Here is a 21,779-nt window from a genome sequence, read left to right as displayed (position 1 = left end):
GCTGTGACTATTGGTTATCGGGTTTCTGTATTGTTTGCAGTATTATTCTCATGCTGTGACTATTGGTTATCTGGTCTCTGTAGTGTGGACAGTGTTATTCTCATGCTGTGACTATTTGTTATCTGGTCTCTGTAGTGTGGACAGTATTATTCCCATGCTGTGACTATTGGTTTTCTGGTCTCTGTAGTGTGGAAAGTGTTATTCCCATGCTGTGACTATTGGTTATCTGTTGTCTGCAGTGTGGACAGTATTATTCTCATGCTGTGACTATTGGTTATCTGGTGTCAGTAGTGTGGACAGTATTATTCCCATGCTGTGACTATTGGTTATCGGGTTTCTGTATTGTTTACAGTATTATTCTCATGCTGTGACTATTTGTTATCTGGTCTCTGTAGTGTGGACAGTATTATTCTCATGCTGTGACTATTGGTTTTCTGGTCTCTGCAGTGTGGACAGTATTATTCTCATGCTGTGACTGTTGGTTATCTGGTGTCTGTAGTGTGGACAGTATTATTCTCATGCTGTGACTATTGGTTATCTGGTATCTGTAGTGTGGACAGTATTATTCTCATGCTGTGACTGTTGGTTATCTGGTGTCTGTAGTGTGGACAGTATTATTCTCATGCTGTGACTATTGGTTATCTGGTGTCTGTAGTGTGGACATTATTATTCTCATGCTGTGACTGTTGGTTATCTGGTCTCTGTATTGTTTGCAGTATTATTCTCATGCTGTGACAATGTGTTATTTGGTCTCTGTAGATTGGGCAGTATTATTCACATGATGTGACTGTGGGTGGTATATCTCACCTAGCATTGAGGGACCAATGTTAACCTTTAGGTTTTGCTTGTGGTGTTTGTTAATATATACTATGCCTTTGAAAACATTTGCATTTTTGGCATGCTGGCTACCTTTGCCTAGCCTGCCTTGTGGAATGGAGGAGCATTCCAATGAGCAGCCGCCCCCCCCCCTCTCCCTGGTATTGCCACAAGCCACAGCGGTGGCCTGCTTCAAAAGGCCCTGGCCTCGTCTATGATTCTTTGGAAATGTGATTTTGATTCAGTGAAAGATTTGTGTCTGTCATGAATGATTACTGTCCTTGTTGCGGTTAGTAAGAAGAGGTGGCAAGTACACTGGCTCTCAATATTCAGCATGTGAGGCGTGTGTGGGCATTCCTCCCTGAGGCAAACCCATCCATCTGCCACATGCTAATTACAGCATCATATCAAATAAACAGGTATGTCTGCTCTGTAGAGTGAAGTACACTGGAATACAGAGGCATAATAATTAGTACTTTTACACCACCCTGCCTGAAATTACCTATGCAGTTACAGTAAGAAAGCAACCTTTGAAGTAAGAATGTACATTAAGTAGGGATTAGTCATATGTCAATGAATGGAAGGCAATATTTTTCTCAGGGCTGACTGAATTAACATTCCATTTGGTGTCTGTATGTCAGTCTTGTCTTTCTGTCTGTTTTTTCTGTCAATCTCTCTGTCAGTCAAGGACTTTTGAAATCTAGCTAGCTTCAGCTAACTTTACATTTCTGCTCAGGTTTGATGCATACTGTAATATGATGTTGGATATTGCTCGTCTTCCTTCCGCTAACTCTAGCACATTGTTTATCATATGGGGTCGCCTGATTTTAAAATGGGGTAGCGGGCAAAACTGGAAGAAATACACATGAGAAATACGGCAGATAATTACATGTGAAACACAGCAGTTTCTGGTTTCTTACTAGATATGTAGTTCTAACTTTTCAGCTTTCTAAAATACAAATGAAATAAGTCTCTCAGGAACAAATGTTTCTTCTGTTTCCTTCAGAACCCTTTTATACAGACTGGACCAGGCAAGGCATTCAGGCATCAGACACTGGAAGAAAAATCTTGTCAGTGGTAACGTTACTAGATCAAACACAAGTAATCCCTGGATTTTCAAAACCTTATATCCTCAGTCAACAGTTGCTGAATGTTTTTTCACATTTTTACATGGTGGGGTTACACATTTTTTTGTCATCAAATGAGATCAGGGGCCAACAACATTTGCAGCCACTGCTCTTTTAAGCTTGTAACTGCACGTGCATCTTGCACCTGGCTAGTTGAATGTAAAACAATTTATTGAGACAATGCTGAAACATTGAGCCATGTGCAAGTCAGTGCTGCATTTTCTTTGGGGCTAAAATCTAATAAAGTTTAGCAGGCTATGGTGTGAAATAAAAACCTTTCGTGACTATTTTTTTGTTACCAGATTGACATTAAATGCAGTATAAAGTTTATTATGACCACTAATACTTTAGCAATTTGTGTGGGAACATGCACAATCTCTCCAGTGGCTAACTGTTATCAGGGATGGATGAGCTGGTTTGGGTAAATCCAAAGTTTCAAGGGAGGGACAATGTTTAGGACAATGTTAGGGAATATAACTTTTAACAATAGCAATGAATCATATAAAGGCATTGATGGCCTCCATTTCAGAAAATCCTGATAAACCTAAAATGTTTATTGGTGTTAAAATCATCATTGGTGTTACTACTCCCACATTGTATCATTTCAAATATGAAGAGCTTGATAACAGAACCAGAAAAACAAAATATGTCACTTTCCTTATTTTACATTTGTATTTTCTCCTCAGAAATCATTTGTCATGTTTCCCTATCTATGTTTTAATAATGGCTTTTGTTAAAGATTTAAAACATTAGTTTGAATACTCTATATTTTGCTGTGATATCAGATTGTGTAATAGCTATCAGAAGATTTAAATCGTTGTAGTTAAGAGCATCTGCTAAATTATTAAAATGTCAAATGTAAATATTTTACATACAGCTCTCATATTACACCATTGAGTCATTCGTTTTTTTAAATACTGACGTCAGAAATGTTTGATATGGACAGTTTTTAATAGACATTTTATTATTTACCTAATTTTACTGCATAAAACCAGGCATCACTTCTTTATCTGAGAGGGAGAATAGGTAATGATAACGAATCTCATTGCTAATTCAGGTCAAGCTCTGCTGAAGATAAAACCCCATTGTGTGAATATTGTGTATAATTCATCATCTGATGGTCTAGTATTGATGGTGTGCTGCATGTAATGTACTCTAGGGCCCCATCCCAAACCCAAGCTGGAGCCTCTGAGCTGGAGGTGATCTCCCAGCAGGTGGAAGAGGACAACCAGTGTCACGCTCCCGTTCAACTGGTCAGCTTTGCTTACAGAGACCTGCCTCTGGCCGCGCTGGACATCTCCCTGGCAGGATCCCAGCTCATCTCCAACCTGGACGAAGAGGACAACCGAGAGGGGTAGGTGGATATGGAGACCCTGCCCCCTCACCAAACATCTGTGTGCAGTAATTGTGTAGGTCTATGCACCAGCCTGGACCTGAATTATGTTTTGCTCAGTCTGTTTCTGTGTATCATGCAGTCATGTGTTGTTCTTGGCTATAGATATGTAACTGGAAAAACAGCTCTGACTCAGTAGCCAAGGGTGCCTTGCCTCGATTTATTACAGGAAAGACTTGCGGAAATGTGAGAAACGGGATGGAGTTTGCAGAGAATTTGCTTTAGCATTCCGGAGCCTAGTGGCAAAAATCTATTTTGTGTGTGAAATAGAAAAAGGACTGTGTCACCAACATATTTTAGTTAAAAGAAATAAAGCAATAATTCTTCATTGAACATCATTAAAGCAATCGGAATCCGTTCTTAATGAGTAAACAGGCCTTTGTTCTCCACTAAATGTTCAACAGTAAGGATTACATAGATTTTACTGGATTTTTTTTTTCTTGTGTGTTTGATAATTGTAATACAACTGACATAGAACTAAGCACTATCAATAACATACCCTGGCGGAGAAAATGTCTCCCTTCATTATCGGTCATGCTAGGAATAGCTCATCATAATGGTACCTGACAGGATACTGAATCACACACCTCTCATTGCACCAGTGTTGTGGGATCATCCCAGAATGTGTCTGAGAATATTTTTTTTATTCTACATTGTCAAGACAATAACTGGCTATGCCAGTGAACCCATGCTATTGTCTCAGAAACACTTAATTTTCCTCTTTGCTATAAAAATAGTCCTTGTGGTGCTGTCGTCCACACAGAGAAAGTAGACAAACCCCATAAGCTTCATTAGACCATTCGCCACCCATGCCACGACAACCAAGGTCTGCTCTCTCAGCTGACCTCATCATGCATTGGACCTGGCCCAGCCCAGGGCCCTGTTGACCTCATCATGCATTGGACCAGGCCCAGTCCAGGGCCCTGTTGACCTCATCATGCATTGGACCTGGCCCAGCCCAGGGCCCTGTTGGACTCCAGGGAGGACAGACACATAGCTGGCATCAGTGTTGGCATGGTCAGGAGAGCGTTTGCATATGACCCTGTCACCAGATCAGTGTGGACTGTGTAAAAGGCATGGGATGTCAAGGTATATCTCTAGGGATCTTCTGATTCAGTCCCTTGCTAAATAGGCATTTGTTTTGATATAAATGAATGGAACCTTTTTTTGGATTGGAATGATATTTCCTTTTAAGCATTGGACATGCTGTATGATTTAGTCCTGTTGTGTCATTATAATAATAAGAATAGGCAGCGGTGCCACTGAAGCTGGAAATGACATATCCAATGTTTTAGATTGGAATTCTAGATTTCCATACCACAGGCATACCAAGGCCTACTTGTCACCAGAGTTTCACTGTGGTCTTGTTTCCATCTATTGGAGGTTCTCGTGGAAACTAAGAAATATTTGCAGCCACGTCACAGTTTCTTGTTTACTCTGTGAGTCATTTCTGTAGCATTAAAGGAATGACAGAGGGCTAGGTTTGTATTCCGTGTTTGTATTCATTAAGAGTTACTGAACTATACTAAGGCTTTAATGACTGACAATGTCTACACATCCTTGTTAAAATGCCAGGTTTTGTAAAAGAATTAGACAAAGATAAAACATGTCAGAACTTTTTCTACTTTTAATGTGACCTATAATGCGAACAATTCAATTGAAAAACAAATAAAAATCTTTGGGGGGGGGGTGAAAAATAAAAACCTTACAATAACCTGGTTGCAAAAGTGTGCACATCCTCTTATAACTGGGGATGTGGCTGTGTTCAGAATTAATCTGTCACATTCAAACTCATGTTAAATTGAAGTCATTACACACCTGTCATCATTTAAAGTGACTCTGATTAATCACAAATAAAGTTCAGCTGGTCTAGTAGGATTTTCCAGATGTTTTCTTAGTTGCATCTCAGAGCAAAAGCCATGGTCCACAGAGAGCTTCCAAAGCATCAGACGGATTTCATTGTTGAAAGATATCAGTCAGGAGGTGCTTCAACAAAGTATTAGTTTAAGGGTGTGCACACTTATGCAACCAGGTTATTGTGAGTTTTTTATTTTTCAAAGATTTGAATTGTTTTGAATTGAACTAAATTGTTCACATTATAGGTCACATTAAAGATGGAAAAAGTTCTGACATTATTTATCTTCTTTTACATCACAAGAACCTGGCATTTTAACAGGGGTGTGTAGACTTTTTATATCCACTGTAAATATAAAAATATTGTGTTATTTGTTCACTTTCTTTGGTTGAAAAACATTTACTGACCAAAATATGCTAAACTGAAAATCATACAAATCATTTTTACCAAAAACTGGACGTCCCTCCAAAATTGATGAAAAGACGAGAAGAAAACTGGTCAGGGGGGCTTCCAAGAGGCCTACAGCATCATTAAAGGAACTGCAGGAATTTCTGGTAAGTACTGGCTGTGTGCTACATGTGACAACAATCTCCTGTATTCTTCATATGAATGGGTTATGGGGTAGGGTGGCAAGACAGAAGCCTTTTCTTACAAAGAAAAACATCTAAGCCCAACTGAAGTTCGCAAAAACAAACATCAAGTCTCCCAAAAGCACATGGGAAAATGCTTTATGGTCTGATGAAACCAAGGTTGAACTTTTTGGCCATAATTCCTAAAGGTATGTTTGGCACAAAAACAACACAGCACATCACCCAAAGAACACCATACCCACAGTGAAGCATGGTGGTGGCAGCATCATGCTTTGGGCAGTTTTTCTTCAGCTGGAACCGGGGCCTTAGTCAGGGTGGAGGGAATTATGAACATTTCCAAATACCAAGCAATTTTGGCACAAAACCTTCAAGCGTCTGTTAGAAAGCTGAAGATGAAGAGGAAGTTCACCTTTCAGCATGACAAGGACCCAAAGCACACATCCAAATCCACAAAAGCTTGGCTTCACAAGAAGAAGATGACAGTTTTGGAATGGCCCAGTCAGAGCCCAGACCTGAATCCAATTGAACATCTGTGGGGTGATCTGAAGAGGGCTGTGCATAGGAGATGTCCTCCCAATCTAACAGATTTGGAGTGCTTTTGCAAAGAAGAGTGAGCAAATATTGTCACGTCAAGAGGTGCCATGCTAATAGACTCCTACCCAAAAAGCCTGAGTACTGTAATAAAATCAAAAGGTACTTCGACAAACTAATAGTTTAAGGGTGTGCACACTTATGCAACCAGGTTATTGTGAGTTTTTAATTCTTCCCCCTCAAAGATTTCCATTTGTTTTTCAACTGAATTTTTCATGTTATAGGTCACATTAAAGGTGGGAAAAGTTCTGACATGATTTATCTTTATGTCTCATTCTTTTACATCACAAGAACCTGGCATTTTAACAGGGGTGTGTAGACTTTTTATAGCCACTGTACGTTCAGATTATTTATCCCTACCCTAACACAATTGTTTCCCCCTTAAACAATAATATCACACTTTTTTTTCTTAATACATCTGTAAAGAAGCTCTCTTTAAATATAGAGCATGTGACTTTCCTCATGGTAACTTATGTTAGTCATAAATAATAAAACATCCAGGTATTCCCCAGAATACAGGAAATACTTGAGTAAACGAGGTATAATATATTGAAAGCATTTTCTTGGCATGATTGAGGTCCACTCAACAACCCCTTAGAGGGCAATGTAATAGCCAATAAGTACATACAGCCATTCTGACTCAACACTTCAACTGAGTAGTGAAGCATATCTATCTTAATGGGAGTGGTCTCTTCCAGGAGGACAATGGCCCCCTCTACAGGGCACCTTCTGTCATTGAATGGTTTAAAGAGCATGAAAAGGATATTAACCATAAAGCTAAGATAAGACTACAGATACTGTATCCAACCAAATGTAACAGTAATGAGATGTTCTGGTGTTTTTAGAGTGACTAAAACTGGCCTCAGATTAGGCTTATATCTCTGAACTGAGCCCAAGGCTTTAAAGAGGGCTTGGCTTTGTTGTGTTTTGTATAGCTGTGAAACATAAGAGATTGAGTGGATGAGGTATAGGTTTTGTATTGCGGTTAACTGCTCCACATGGCTGTCTATCAGCAGACGTGGGTGTTTATGTAGGAGGTGAATGTTCTTGCGGACTACAGGGGGTACATGCAGTAGCAGTGGATTCAGAGCGGTTGTGAGCACTGTGGAGTTATTAATAGACTTCTGGATGGAGCTACCTTCTTGCCCTGAAAATACTGAGGCAACAGTGATGTGGCGTGCTGCTTTCTTCTCCTGTCATCTTATTCACCTCTTCTGATGAACCTGTCATGTGCTGTTGTCATGTGATGACATTGAGCATCTGAACATCATCAGGGGTTTCAACCTTAGAGGACAGAATGACAGATCCCCTTTCAGTTGGAGACATATTGGAAAGGGTGTTGTTTCAGATACTGGTCACACACTCTTGTATGTCCAGGCCACAGATGGCATACCTGGTTATGTCCCTAAGCAAGGCAGTTAATCCTGATATTTTCCAAAGTCATTGTTACACATGAGGGTTTGTTCTCTATTAATGAACCTGGTAAAATAAAGAAAATATTTTGCCCACTACTCCAGACACAATATCTCAACATAACATGACAGAAGATTGGTTGTGGTGCTAAAGATGGATACCGTATTTTCACAAATGGGCATTGGGTATAGCTGACGTTTGTTCATTAAAGAAGTACAGTAGATATAAAAAGTCCACACACCCCTGATTTAAAAGAATGAGACAAAGTTAAATCATATCAGAACTTTTTCCACTTTTAATGAATCTATATTGTGAACAATTCAATTGAAAAACAAACTGAATTCTTGGAATAGGAAAAATGAAAAATAAAAACCTTACAATAACATGGTTGCATAAGTGTGCCCACCCTCTTATAACTGGGGGTGTGGCTGTGTTCAGAATTAACCAATCACATTCAAACTCATGTTAAATAGAAGTCATTACACACCTGCCATCATTTAAAGTGACTCTGATTAATCACAAATAGAGTTTCTCAGAGCAAAAGCCATGGTCCGCAGAGAGCTTCCAAAGCATCAGAGGGATTTCATTGTTGAAAGATATCAGTCAGGAGAAACATACAAAATAATTTCCAAAGCATTAGATATACCATGCAACACAGTGAAGACAGTCATTATCAAGTGGAGAACATATAGCACAACAGAGACATTACCAAAAACTGGACGTCCCTCCAAAATTGATGAAAAGACGAGAAGAAAACTGGTCAGGGAGGCTTCCAAGAGGCCTACAGCAACATTAAAGGAACTGCAAGACCTGAATCCAATTGAATATCTGTGGGGTAATATGAAGAGGGCTGTGCACAGAAGTTGTCCTCCCAGTCTAACAGATTTGGAGCACTTTTGCAAAGTAGAGTGGGCAAATATTGCCACGTCAAGCTGTGTGTGCCAGACTCCTACCCACAAAGACTGAGTGCTGTAATAAAATCAAAAGGTGCTTCAACAAAGTATTAGTTTAAGGGTGTGCACACTTATGCAACCAGGTTATTGTGAGTTTTTTATTTTTCCCCCTCAAAGATTTGAATTGTTTTGAATTGAACTAAACTGTTCACATTATAGGTCACATTAAAGATGGAAATAGTTCTTACATTATTTATCTTCTTTTACATCACAACATTTTAACAGGGGTGTGTACACTTTTTATATCCACTGTATATATAAAAATATTGTGTTATTTGTTCACTTTCTTTGGTTGAATGTTTAAAAACATTTAGTGACCAAAATATGCTGAACTGCACTATGTGGATTGCCTTCTATGTTAGATGGGGGTGATAAGATTAACTCTGTGTTGTGCTCTGCAGTGAGACCCACAGGACTGGTACATACAGTGGGATGGCGTGTGGGATTAGAGTGGGGATTGGCTTAGCGACGCATCAGCTGACGCCAGTATTGCTCCTACCACAGTCCCAAGATTCCTAAACTAATATGGCGGTCTATTTAAGTCAGTCAGGGTACTCACTCTGTCTGCTACTCTGTTCATCGTCTTGCATGCGGTTGTAAAGTAGGTTTTATTATTTTTGCTATTGAGCCAGATATTGAGCCGTCCTTTCACCCAAAACCATGACTCAAGTGTTGAGTTAAGGATACATTGCTCTTTCATTCAGACTGTTATTTTGAATAAAGAACACACTGTAATGTATTTAGCTGAATGCTGACTACAGCAAAACACAGTATGTTAGCAGAAAGCCATCAAATTCTAGGAACATTAAGGAGGTCTGGGACTTGTCCCCTCAACATACGTAAAAGTCTGTTTGGCAGGACCAATTCAGAGAGATAAGTAGGTGCATGCTCATGTAATCCAATGTAATTCTTCATAGTTTCAAACTGTTACAGAGATGGGAAAAAATGGGAAGATTGGCAAAGAGATCAATGTTTGCAAATCGGAGTTGACCAAAAGGGATAGTTGGATACTTAACATCGCTCAATGTCGCACAAGTACAGCCTCGAAAGAGACCACAGCATTGAATCAGCACCTCTGTGACCCAACCTCAAACTTTGTAAGCTTCATAAAGCTAGAATTTATGGCAGCGCTGCCATTCGGTAACTACTTGTATCCAAGGCCAACACACAAAGATGCATAACTGGGTATAAGAAGCACAAAACGTGGACACCTGACTAATGGAAAAAAGCAATATGGTCTTATGAGTCATCTTTCACCCTATTTACTTCTTTGGAACAGGTTTATGTTTGAAGAAACCGAAAGGATGCCTTCAGCCCACAATATCTGCCAACAGTTAAACATGGTCAGGGATCTGTAATGATATGGGTAGCAATCTCATAGGAGTCATTGGGTCTGATGATTGCTCTGGATGGTCGTATAACAGCCAAGGAATATGAGACCATTTTACAGGATCAGGTGTGCCATATGGTGCAAACACTGTTCCCTCATGATGTTCCAATATTCCAGGATGATAATGGCCCCTTACACACTGCTGAACAAATTTAAGAGGAGTTTTATGAACACTAGGATGACGTCAAACCCCTTTCATGGCCTCCCAATCACCAGATCTGAACATCATTGAACCTTTATGGGAGGTTATGGAGGTTTCCACGTCCTTCATCCCTAAAATAATTTGAGGCTTTCCTTCTTTAAAACAAAATGGTGCAATATCCCACTGCAGATCTTGTATGACAGCATTCCAAGAAGGATTGGAGCTGAATGGCCATACTCCTTATTAGAGTAGGTCCATGATATTTATACATTATTTTGTCCACCCCATGTTACACATTGTCTTTGTCCAAGGTATACTGTAGCCTGCAGGCTAGACTCACAATGTCCAAATGCTTTTGACACCTTAAACTGGTGGGACTACTGTATACTGGTGGGACTATAGTGTGTACAAAAACCTGCCATCATTTTTAAATAGTTTATCTGATATGGATGGCAATAATAAATACATATTATAGGGGACATCCTTCCCTTTTACACCATAAACATTGTATCATATTCCATTGTGCTGGAATACAGACCGAAAAAGATGTGTCACTGACGAAACACCTCTGGAGATCATGGTATATCCCTGAGAAATTCTGGAGTGGAGTGAGCTTGTCTAGGCCACAAGATGAATATCTAAACCAGGTTACCAGTCTTGTGAAGTTGTTTCTCTTGGAATGGCCTTTCTGTTTCTACCATATACATACCCTGTCATTCAATCAATTGGCTGTTACTTTGACAGATTCTTTGTAGTTGAAGTGTAACCATGCATTTCAATTTTCCCAGAAGCTCAATGCACACACACCCTTCCCCACATGCACTAGAGCAACTAATTTGCTAGGCAATTTAAGGCTAATGACTTAGCATTGTCTTCCACCCTGGTGTAATTACGGCAGACATTAAATGAAAGCAATCTTTTGTTCTTTTCTTAAGACTAAGGCAGCCTGAGCCCAGCCCAGTGGAGTGGAGCAAGGGCCACCATAAGTTACTGAGTGTGGTTACACACCTGCTCCCTGACACGCAGTGGCATCTCTGTCCAGTCTCTGCCACACTTCCTCCCTTCAGAACAGCTCCTCTCCTGGGCTGTGTTGACCAGTCTAATGGTTTATTTCTCCTCTGAAGTCATCTTGCACAGTATCCCTTCCATTGGTTTTTCACCATCACATCTCACCACTAATGCCTTTAGAAATCGTGTGGTTCATTCCTTTTCCTCTGTGTGTGTGTGTGTGTGTGTGTGTGTGTGTGTGTGTGTACATGTGTGTGTGTATACATACTTGGGCATGTCTTGGGCATGTCTTTAGGTGTTTGGTGCAGTCATCGTTATGGCCCCCACATATGTCTGTGTGCTTGTGTGTGTAGAGCTCCTTGAAGGATTGCATGTGCTTTATAAATGGGCTATGCCCTGCTGAGACTGAGGTAAATTCTGATGCTATTTTACTTACTCATAAATACCCTGTCTTCTGTGCTCTAAGTTTAAATCCATTTAAAATCTATCACCATTACATTGCTTCCCATCAGGGTTTCTCTTCTCCATTTTCTCAAATAAATGCTTTTTCCTCTATGCTTCCTCAAATTTACTACGAAACCAAATGTTAAAATTGCCTTTTTAATCCAAAACCTTAGAGGTGTTGACTAAAATAAATGGATTTTGGCAGATGTTTTTTAACTACTTTTTAGTGAATAGTGAATAGAAAAAATCTGTGCTACATACAGGAATGTAACGTTTGTTTGGCTTTTTAATACTGAACAGATGACTTCATATATTAGGATACCTTTCCTAATAGCCAACAAATGTGTTTTCTGCTGTCACAGTCTCCTCTACTTGCTGTCAGCTCCATTATTGAGCTCCTTATTTGTTACATGGTTTGGCTTGGACTGGCAGTGGTGCGTTAAGTAGCAATGTGTGCCAGTTTCTCCCTGGGAGTGGTCTTTGGCACAGTATGGCCCTGCTCCAGCCTCTCCATTGACCTTGGTGCCAGAGTCACGAGATATCCAGCCCTTCATCGAATGTCGATGTCTGTAGCCACAAACTGCCCACATTCTCTGTATACCGGTCTCTACACAGCCCAAGTTCTTCTGTTTTTTGTACCTGCTCTTTCATGAAACCTCAGTGTAGTATCTTTCTTTCTCTTTTGTGCTAAGAGACAGTCATTGCCATGAGATTTATTCACTCAACAACAGAGAACCTACATCTACTCTCACAATATGCCCCTAAGAAGCAATATCCCTAGCCTGCCCTCACTGAAAACATCGAAGTAGTTTTGTCTGTGTATAATGCATGTGAGTGACAGGGCGAAATAGTCCTCTCAGCCTCATGTATCTGTCGTTATTTATCTCTCAGCTCTAGAGTCTGGTTGAAGGGACACAGAGGGGAGACCGGGAGGATTTAAGGCAGATATGACAGTCAGTCCTCCTGACACAATGTACCCAGGCAAGGGCCCGGCTCACCTGGGAAATGCTGTTCCTACATTCGCACTGGTGGAAATGCATGATGATATGTAGAGGAAGGAAGAAAATCAGTCTACTTACCATCACAGCATTGGGGAAGGGCAGTGTGCTGCATAATTGATTGACCTGAGCATCATGAGATGTAAAGGTGATGTTATCGTATGCCATTTTTTATTTTAAATTGTGCCTCAAATGTATTCACCCTTGGACTTTTCCATATTTTATTGTCACAACATGAAATCAAAATTGTTTAAATTAGGAGCTCTTGCCACAGATCAACGCAAAACGTGATTTTTTTATTGATTACATATATAATGTAAACTGTCAGTATTGCATAACTATAAGCCCCCTCAATACTGTCCAGTCTCCCAGTCCAATGCCGCTGAGAGGTATCCCCAGAGCATGATGCTGCCACCACCTTACTTAACAGTGGTTTTGATGTACACAGTAATATTTCATGGTTTTGATATCTTCACAATTATTCTACCATGTGGAAAGTAGTAAAAATAAAAGAAATACCCTTGAATGAGTAGGTCGGCCCAAACTTTTGACTGGTTCTACATATACTAGTATATACCAGTGAAAAGTTATATATACACTACCATTCGCCATTTCGAAGTGACCCCACTTTTGAACAGTAGTGTATATAGTCCACTCTGTGAGTTTGCATGGGCTACCAATTTGTGGCTGGTCTGTTGTTGCTCCTAGACGCTTCCACTTCACAATTATAAAGTTGACCAATGCAGATTTAGTAAAGGCAGTAATTTCACAAACTGGCTTGTGGCAAAGGAAGCATCCTACTGCTCGTCTGTGGCGAGTGTTAGTCCTATACATTCGTCTGACTGCACAAGTTTAGCTAGATAAATAAACACGATTGAGACTCAGAAAAAGATATTCAAGAACATCTTTTTAAAGAACCAAGTAAATAAATATTGAGAACATTGCTCTGTACACCGTATCTACTACATTTAATTAGGTTATTAGTATGCAGAGTTTCCCGCTTGACGTTGGGCTGAAGAAGCACTAATCCCTAGTACAGTTAGGTCCGGAAATATTTGGACACTGACACAATTTTTATTATTTTGCCTCTGTACGCCATCACAATGGATTTGAAATAAACCAACCAAGATGCAATTGAAGTGCAGACTTTCAGCTTTAATTCAAGGGATTGAACAAATATATCATATGAAACGTTTAGGAATTGCAATCATTTTCATACACAGTCCCCTTATTTTAAGGGCTCAAATGTAATTGGACAATACAATCATAAATAAAATCTTAATTTTTAATATTTTGTCTAGAATCCTTTGCAGGCAATGACTGCTTGAAGACTGGAACGCATGGAAATCACCAAATGTTGGGTTTCCTCCTCTGTGATGCTTTGCCATGCTTTAACTGCAGCTGTCTTCAGTTTCTGTTTGTTCGTGGGACTTTCTGCCTTAAGTTTTGTCTTAAGCAAGTGAAATGCCTGCTTGATCGGGTTGAGGTCAGGCGATTGACTCGGCCATTGCAGAATATTCCACTTCTTTGCCTTAAATAAAACCCTGGGTTGCTGTCACAGTATGTTTTGGGTCATTGTCCATCTGTAAAGGGAAGCTGAATTTGACTGAATCTCAACAACAATGTATCCCCATACACTTCAGAATTCATCCAGCTGCTTCTGTCTTCTGTCCACATCATCAATAAACACTAGTGACCCAGTGCCATTGGAAGTCATGCATGCCCATACCATCACACTGCCTCCACTGTGTTTTACAGATGACGTGGTATGTTTCAGATAATGAGCCATTCTAAGTCTTCTCCATACCAAGTCTAATCTGGCCTTTCTATTCTTCTAATCTGGCCTTTCTAGCATTAAGACCTCCTTTGACCGCATGTTGTGGGGTCACAGCAACAGCTTCCAAATGCGAATGCTACACTTGGAATCAACTCCAGACCTTTTACTTGCTTAATTGATGAAGAAATAACGAAGGAATAGACAACACCTGTCCATGAAACTGCTTTTGAGTCAATTGTTCAATTACTTTTGGTCCCTTGAAAAAGAAGGGGCTAGATATTAAAAGGCTATAATTCCTAAACTATTCCTCGCGCTTGTATGTAATGACCCTCAAATTAAAGCTGAGAGACTGCACTTTAAGCCCTTAAATGTAACTTGGATATATTTTGGTGAACAGCCAAAATAACAAAACCTTTGTCAGTGTCCAATAATTTCCAGACCTAACTGTATATGTTCCTTGAGGTGTAATGTTTTGTGTATTTCTGACAGATGCCTCTCCTGACTTAAATGTGTCACCAAGTAGAAAGTACTTCATAATAACTCCGCTACCCTATAGGTTTGAACGAGAGCCATCACAGATTCCGACTATGCACCCCCCCCCCCCCCCCCCCCCCCCCCCGCCCAGGTCTAACTGGTTGAAGCCGTGCTGTGGGCGGAGGGCCGCCCTGTGGCAGGTGTGTCTGCTGAGCGCAGGATTCAACTGTTTCCTGGTAGCCTGTGTTGTCCTGGTGGTGCTGCTGCTGTGTCTAGAGCTGCTCATCGACACCAAGCTCCTGCAGTGTAAGTGACCCTGGATTCATGTTGTTTTTTTTCTGGATTCTTGATGTTTTTTTTCTCTCGCAATGACAATTTGCAATGGTTTGGTTCTGATAAACCTCTATGGGATTTTGTTGAGAGGTGTGCAGGTGCCTGAGCCTTTCATTGCTCTTATCTTCAGTTGTGGTTTATACTTTGATTAAAGATGCTGTCCTGAGTTTTTGTATAATTTCCACTCGTAGTTGTGAATGCTGTGCACATGAGCCACAGCATATCCCTTTTCTTTGTATTCTAGATCATCCAGCTGTGTACGACTTCACCTTTATTTGTTTCTAATTTGTATGATTTGTCACAAACCCAATTTGTAACATAGTCTACTGTGCTTAAGATCCCAGATGCATCAGAATTAATACATGAAACAGCTGTGTAAAGCATGTTGGAATATGCAATTATTTGCATCTGCTGGTGGTGATGTAGCTAATATTGGCACTTGGTCTGTTGGTTAATATTACCTATGATTATATGGTGACATTGACAGGCCTCGGGGCTATGGTCTCTCCTCTCTATGTTATCTATATATGATTATATGGTGACATTGACAGGCCTCGGGGCTATGGTCTCTCTATGTTATCTATATATCTATCCATTTATCATGGGGATATTTCTGTCAAGTCTGGGTTTACCACCTGTATCATGGGGATAGCATCACCACCTCTATCTTTGGGATAATGCAATAACTGACAGCCCAATGCAGTATGACACTGACCACAACTAAGGCAAATGTGTGTTTACATGTGTGCATGCGTGTATGTGAACTTGGGTGTTTGTTTCTTGCATGTAGGCATGTGTTTTTGCTTATAAGTGACTGTGCACCTTTTCGCAATATTTTGCTAAGTATTAGAAACCTTTGGGAAACTAGTCATTTATACATGTTATCTGTCTTCACAGTTAACAACGCGTTCCAGTTTGCCTGCATCATCCATTGGTTCAGCCTGGCCATTCTGTCTGTGTTCTTCACTGAGGTGAGTCCCTCTTCCTCGCTCTCATTCCTCTATAGTCACTACAGTGGTAGGAGGCTCACTTCCAGCTGATGCAGCTCATCTGAGGGTAGACGTAATGCTGTGGTGTGCAGTATGAGAGAAAGGTGAGCAAGGAAGGTGCAGTGGTATACCCTGATTGAAACACCCTACTACATCCTGCCATTTCCCCAACACATCATAGATGTCTTGTACTATTGTGTCGGTTCTTCAGATCCAGTCAAATCCGACCAGTCAAATGCATTATATAAAGCCATTTTTACATCAGTAGTTGTTAGTGTTTATACAGAGACCCAGCCTAAAACCCCAAAGAGCACAAAATAAGTTGAATTTGAAGCACAGGGGGTGGAAGAACTCCCTATAATCCAGGAATTTAGAAAGAAAGAAGACAATTGGGCACTGACCAAACATTCAAAGGCATTCCCAAACAGGGCCAACCAGGCAGGTAATAGACCCACCCACTATCCAAAGCACAGCCGGGACCACTTAAAGAACAGACTACTAGCTACTAACCATGAGACCAAGTGTACAGTAGTGCACAACGTTCTGTCATACTCCACAGGTCAAAGAGGGCACAAAACAGAACAGTAAGATCTTTTGAGTATGGTGAGAAGCCCAGCATGATGTGAGGCACAATTTTAGGAATGGCATGGGAGAGAGCAAGCCTCCATAACACTAATCCATGTGATAGGGTCAGAGGAGAATTATCCTAGTGGAGAGATAGGAACCAGCCAGGCAGAGACAACAAGTGTTCACCCTTCATACCCCTGGGCCACAGTCTACATCTCTAGTAAAGACTTAAAGGTTGACAATGATTCTACATGTCTCACAGGTTTCATCAGATTATTCAAATAAAAAAAAGGAGAAAGCCCTGCCTCCAGCTGATAGTTTACAAATTCTTGCAACACTAAGGAGGCCTGTCTGTTACAGTAGTATAGAGTCATGTAAAAATGTAAGTACACCCCTAGAAATTTGTCTTTTTTTATTTATTTTGTACATATTTGGATATATATGGATATTTGAGAATGTAACCCAATTTAACAAATAACACAAAAATCTTAACTTTGAAAATAAACAGAAAAGCAGTTTCATAATGTGTAAAAAGTTAGTACACCCCTACCTTTACCATCTCATAAACTGGCTACAATTAAAGTCTGGTTTATCAAAACAGGTAGAAACTAACAAAACATGGTCTGGTTTTAAGCATATGGGTTTGTGGTAACATTATGCCAAGATGCTTGAGTCTGGTAGGGTTTACAAAGCCATTTGCAACCAATTCAAAGTACACAATTTCACTGTCCAATGAATCGTCTACAAACTGAGAAAATTCCAGATCACTGGCAATTTCAGGCCAAGATCTGACTATAAGATGATCATGTACACATCTAAAGGAACCCCACGGTAACATCAAGGGATCTGCAGGCCTCTGGCCACAATCAGTGTTGAAGTGCACAAGTCAACTGTCAGAAAGAGACTGGACAAACATGGCCTACATGGGAGGTCATGAAGGAAGATACACTCTCAAAAAGGTGTATAAAGACATGACTGATGTATGCCAGATGACACCTGGGTAAAGACCAAAACTGTGGTTCTCTAGACAGATGAGTCCACGATGGAGTTGTTTGGCTACAAAACCAGATGCCATTTTTGGCAAAAACTAAAATGCTGTAACAACCGTTAAGTGTGGAGGTGGAGTCATTATGGTTTGGGGCTGCTTTGCTGCCTCAGGGCCTGGCCATCATTGAGTAAATCATGAATTCCATATGATACCAGAGAATTCTTGAGGAGAATGTGATATCCATCTGTCAACAAGCTGAAACTGAAACACCTAGAGATGCCTTACTCTAATAAACCTGTTACCAAAGCAATTAGAGCAGTAAAAACTAACATGATATAAACCGGGTGGTTTGAATCTTGAAAGGTCATTGTCTAATGGCCATGGTATATGAGACTGTATACCACGGGTATGACATCACATCACATTTTACCACTCTAATTGTATTGGTATCCAATTAACATTCACTCAGTCAACATTCAGGATTCAAGCCACCTGATTCAAGCCACCTTGTTTATTTCTTTCTTTAATTTATCTATGGGGTTTTAGTGTAGCTTTAAGGATATTCTTATCTCTATTTGATTAATCATGTCAAAAGCATTGGCGTGATTAACATGATGTATATTAAATTTGGCATATCTAGTACTTGGTTGCAGGTCTCTTTAAAGGTTAATTATATTATTCTACACCCTAATCCTATGATCACAGTATCATTTGATACTGTTTCCCTTCCATTCTTGCTATGAGTATTGAAAGTCTATATATTCTCAATATAATGCCTTTTATCTAAAATAAGATAGCGGCTCTGTTGCACCACTGTGCTGTAAATAATGTAAATAAGGTATATTGATTTAGATTTCCTCAGACCAAGCAGCATTTATCTGCTGCTGTTCCATTTGGTCAAGAGACGTGTTTTGGTTATTAATAAAAGCTAACTCTTAGTGATTCATTTAATTATTGAATGTGTCAGGACAGCTTCTGCTCAGACGGAATCCAGAATATGTTTTTTAAAAGGGGGGAGAGAAGTGCAGTGGCCTTCTGCAGGCCTTGCTGAGTCAGCTGTACACTAGCAGGTGCTGGGGGCAGTGGGCTTTTTTTTTGTTGTTTGGAGAAAATCCGACCTCTCTAGAAATAATCCATAGGAATGTAACGTCATTAACGAATTGCTGGTGGATGGATGAAAGAAAATGGAATCAAAATGGCAATTCACTTTTGCTGAGACAGGAGTGTTACGGGTGTGGTTGCAACTGAAGGAAATAATGAATTGTATATTCCTATTGGTTCTCTTCCTAACTCTTTTGTTTCCCTGCCCCATCCACACCTCTTTCCCTCTCTCTGTCTCTGTCTCTCCCTCTCACTCTCTCTCTCCTCCAGACTGTGTTAAGGATTGTGGTACTGGGGATCTGGGATTACATTGAGAACAAAGTGGAGGTAAGCTCCTGGGGGCGGGTGGCTCAGTGGATACCATTACCCCCACTGGAATGTCAGACTTCAGTTTGAAAACCATTCACAAGCCTGGAGGAACTTACTGTAATGGACCACTCACTGACACTAGGACATGTCTAAGTTGATTCATATATACTGTATATTGCTGAGAATGGGATATCTGCTTGCTAATATTCTGGGTTTCTACCTGTATGCACGTGAGTGTACATGCTTGTGTATGTTCGTGTTTGTGTGCACAATTGGGTGTCTGTGCGCATGTGTGTTTGTGTGTGCGTTTGTAGGTGTTTGACGGTGCAGTCATTGTGCTGTCCCTGTGTAGGTGTTTGACGGTGCGGTCATTGTGCTGTCCCTGAGTAGGTGTTTGACGGTGCGGTCATTGTGCTGTCCCTGTGTAGGTGTTTGACAGTGCGGTCATTGTGCTGTCCCTGTGTAGGTGTTTGACGGTGCGGTCATTGTGCTGTCCCTGTGTAGGTGTTTGACGGTGCGGTCATTGTGCTGTCCCTGTGTAGGTGTTTGACGGTGCGGTCATTGTGCTGTCCCTGAGTAGGTGTTTGACGGTGCGGTCATTGTGCTGCCCCTGTGTAGGTGTTTGACGGTGCGGTCATTGTGCTGTCCCTGTGTAGGTGTTTGACAGTGCGGTCATTGTGCTGTCCCTGTGTAGGTGTTTGACGGTGCGGTCATTGTGCTGTCCCTGTGTAGGTGTTTGACGGTGCGGTCATTGTGCTGTCCCTGTGTAGGTGTTTGACGGTGCGGTCATTGTGCTGTCCCTGTGTAGGTGTTTGACGGTGCGGTCATTGTGCTGTCCCTGTGTAGGTGTTTGACGGTGCGGTCATTGTGCTGTCCCTGTGTAGGTGTTTGACGGTGCGGTCATTGTGCTGTCCCTGTGTAGGTGTTTGACGGTGCGGTCATTGTGCTGTCCCTGGCCCCTATGGTGGCCTCCACAGTGGCTAACGGACCCAGCAGCCCCTGGGACGCCATCGGCCTCATCATCACTCTGCGCATCTGGAGGGTCAAGAGGATAATCGACGGTGAGGCTGGGACAGCAACAGGGTGGTGGAGGTGGCATTGGGTGCAGTCCCCTTTGTATCGTGTCCTTCAGGCCGCAGAGGTTCAGCTGTAAAATGGGTCCACTGGTATGGGTGTCACCAAAAACTATTTTATATCTCGTTTATGTATTTAGAGATCATTTTCAATCAATGTTATGCCTACTGGTTTCATGTTTCAAGAGCAAAGACACAGCGATATGTAGTAGGAAAATAAACGCTTTGTAATTTCAATACCCAAAAGAGGGAACCTACAGAAACTGCTGAATGTAGTAATTTGAGTCATGTACATCATGTGAATATCTGCAATTTAACACAGGTGGTGGACAATTAATTTTGATCTCTTCAAAATAGATCCCCCAAATATAGTTGTGTCTGTGTGACTGTGTTATGCATACATAACAGTCTGTATGTGTGTCTTGTGTTCTTTCCCAGCATACGTACTGCAGGTGAAGGTGGAAATGGAGATGGAGATCCAGCAGTATGAGAAGGCCAAGGCTGTCAGGGAGGAGCAGCTGGAGAGACTCACCCAGATCTGCCAGGAGCAGGCCGTATGTTCATCAACCCATCTAGCACTACCTTTCACAACCAGTTCCAACCAGCCGAGGGCAGCAAAGTATCAAGAAAGAATTCATGTGCGCAATACAACATTTTAGTCAGTCAGCAGATGTTCCTTTCCAGAGCTACTTAAAGGACCAATTACAGTTAAAGGGGAATTTCACCATAGCTCACATACTTAATTATTAATGTTAGCAATGATTCATTTGTGTGATAAAAATACATCTCCTTGCTGCTGCCACATCTTTAATGGCGGTTCACTTGCTTTCATTTTGCACGGCCATTATTGTTTCCGCAGGTACAATTAAATGTAAAAAGTCCATGTAGTTGCCTTTCTCATTTAATTTACAAACTCAGCTTTTTTTTACAACGCTATGTTTTGGATTTTACTGTCCATTATTTGCCAGTACGTCCAGCTAGCATACACAGCTTAATTTACACAGATGCCACGCATTTGTATTTGGTGAGCAAACTGTGTAGGCTACTGCACATCATGTGGTCAGCAGCCAGTGAGGTAGAATAAATACACAGCAGAACAACCTTGTTCCCAGAAACTTTAACTCAAACACACAATGCTCAATAGCATGGATGATGTTCACATCAGTGACGTTTATGGGAAAACAAATGGGTGGCACAGTGTAAATACTCAGCTTTGCCTACCTCTGGAGCCAAGGATGTTGATGATCCAATTTTATTCTGACACTGTCCTAAGGGACTGCTTTTCTGTGCATGTCTGTTCCTTTTGGCTAGGCTGCCATGGGCATTCATGTTAAGCATTCTGCCTGGCTGGCGTGGGACATGTTATTATAACCTCATATTTGATTCACCAATGTTACAAATAGAAACCAAACAATAGGTTGTGTCTATAACCCGGAAGAAAGCCACAA

General features: G+C 40.9%; 1 protein-coding gene across 2 annotated transcripts in view; it reads left to right on the top strand.

Moving 5' to 3' along the window:
• Positions 1–21,779, top strand: part of tmem266 (transmembrane protein 266) — a 54,662-nt gene that overhangs the window by 24,615 nt on the left and 8,268 nt on the right. For both annotated transcript variants that reach the window (XM_034288275.1, XM_034288276.1), the window contains 6 exons: positions 3,103–3,297; positions 15,123–15,277; positions 16,202–16,275; positions 19,220–19,276; positions 20,181–20,319; positions 20,770–20,885. In XM_034288275.1, coding sequence (XP_034144166.1) covers positions 3,103–3,297; positions 15,123–15,277; positions 16,202–16,275; positions 19,220–19,276; positions 20,181–20,319; positions 20,770–20,885 — 736 coding nt within the window. The remainder of the gene's footprint in view (positions 1–3,102; positions 3,298–15,122; positions 15,278–16,201; positions 16,276–19,219; positions 19,277–20,180; positions 20,320–20,769; positions 20,886–21,779) is intronic.

This window comes from Esox lucius, chromosome 19 (assembly GCF_011004845.1).
Source record: "Esox lucius isolate fEsoLuc1 chromosome 19, fEsoLuc1.pri, whole genome shotgun sequence".
NCBI classification, from domain to species: Eukaryota; Metazoa; Chordata; class Actinopteri; order Esociformes; family Esocidae; genus Esox; species Esox lucius.
Note: the sequence above shows the minus strand (reverse complement) of the source record. Positions and strands in the feature narration are given on the sequence as shown.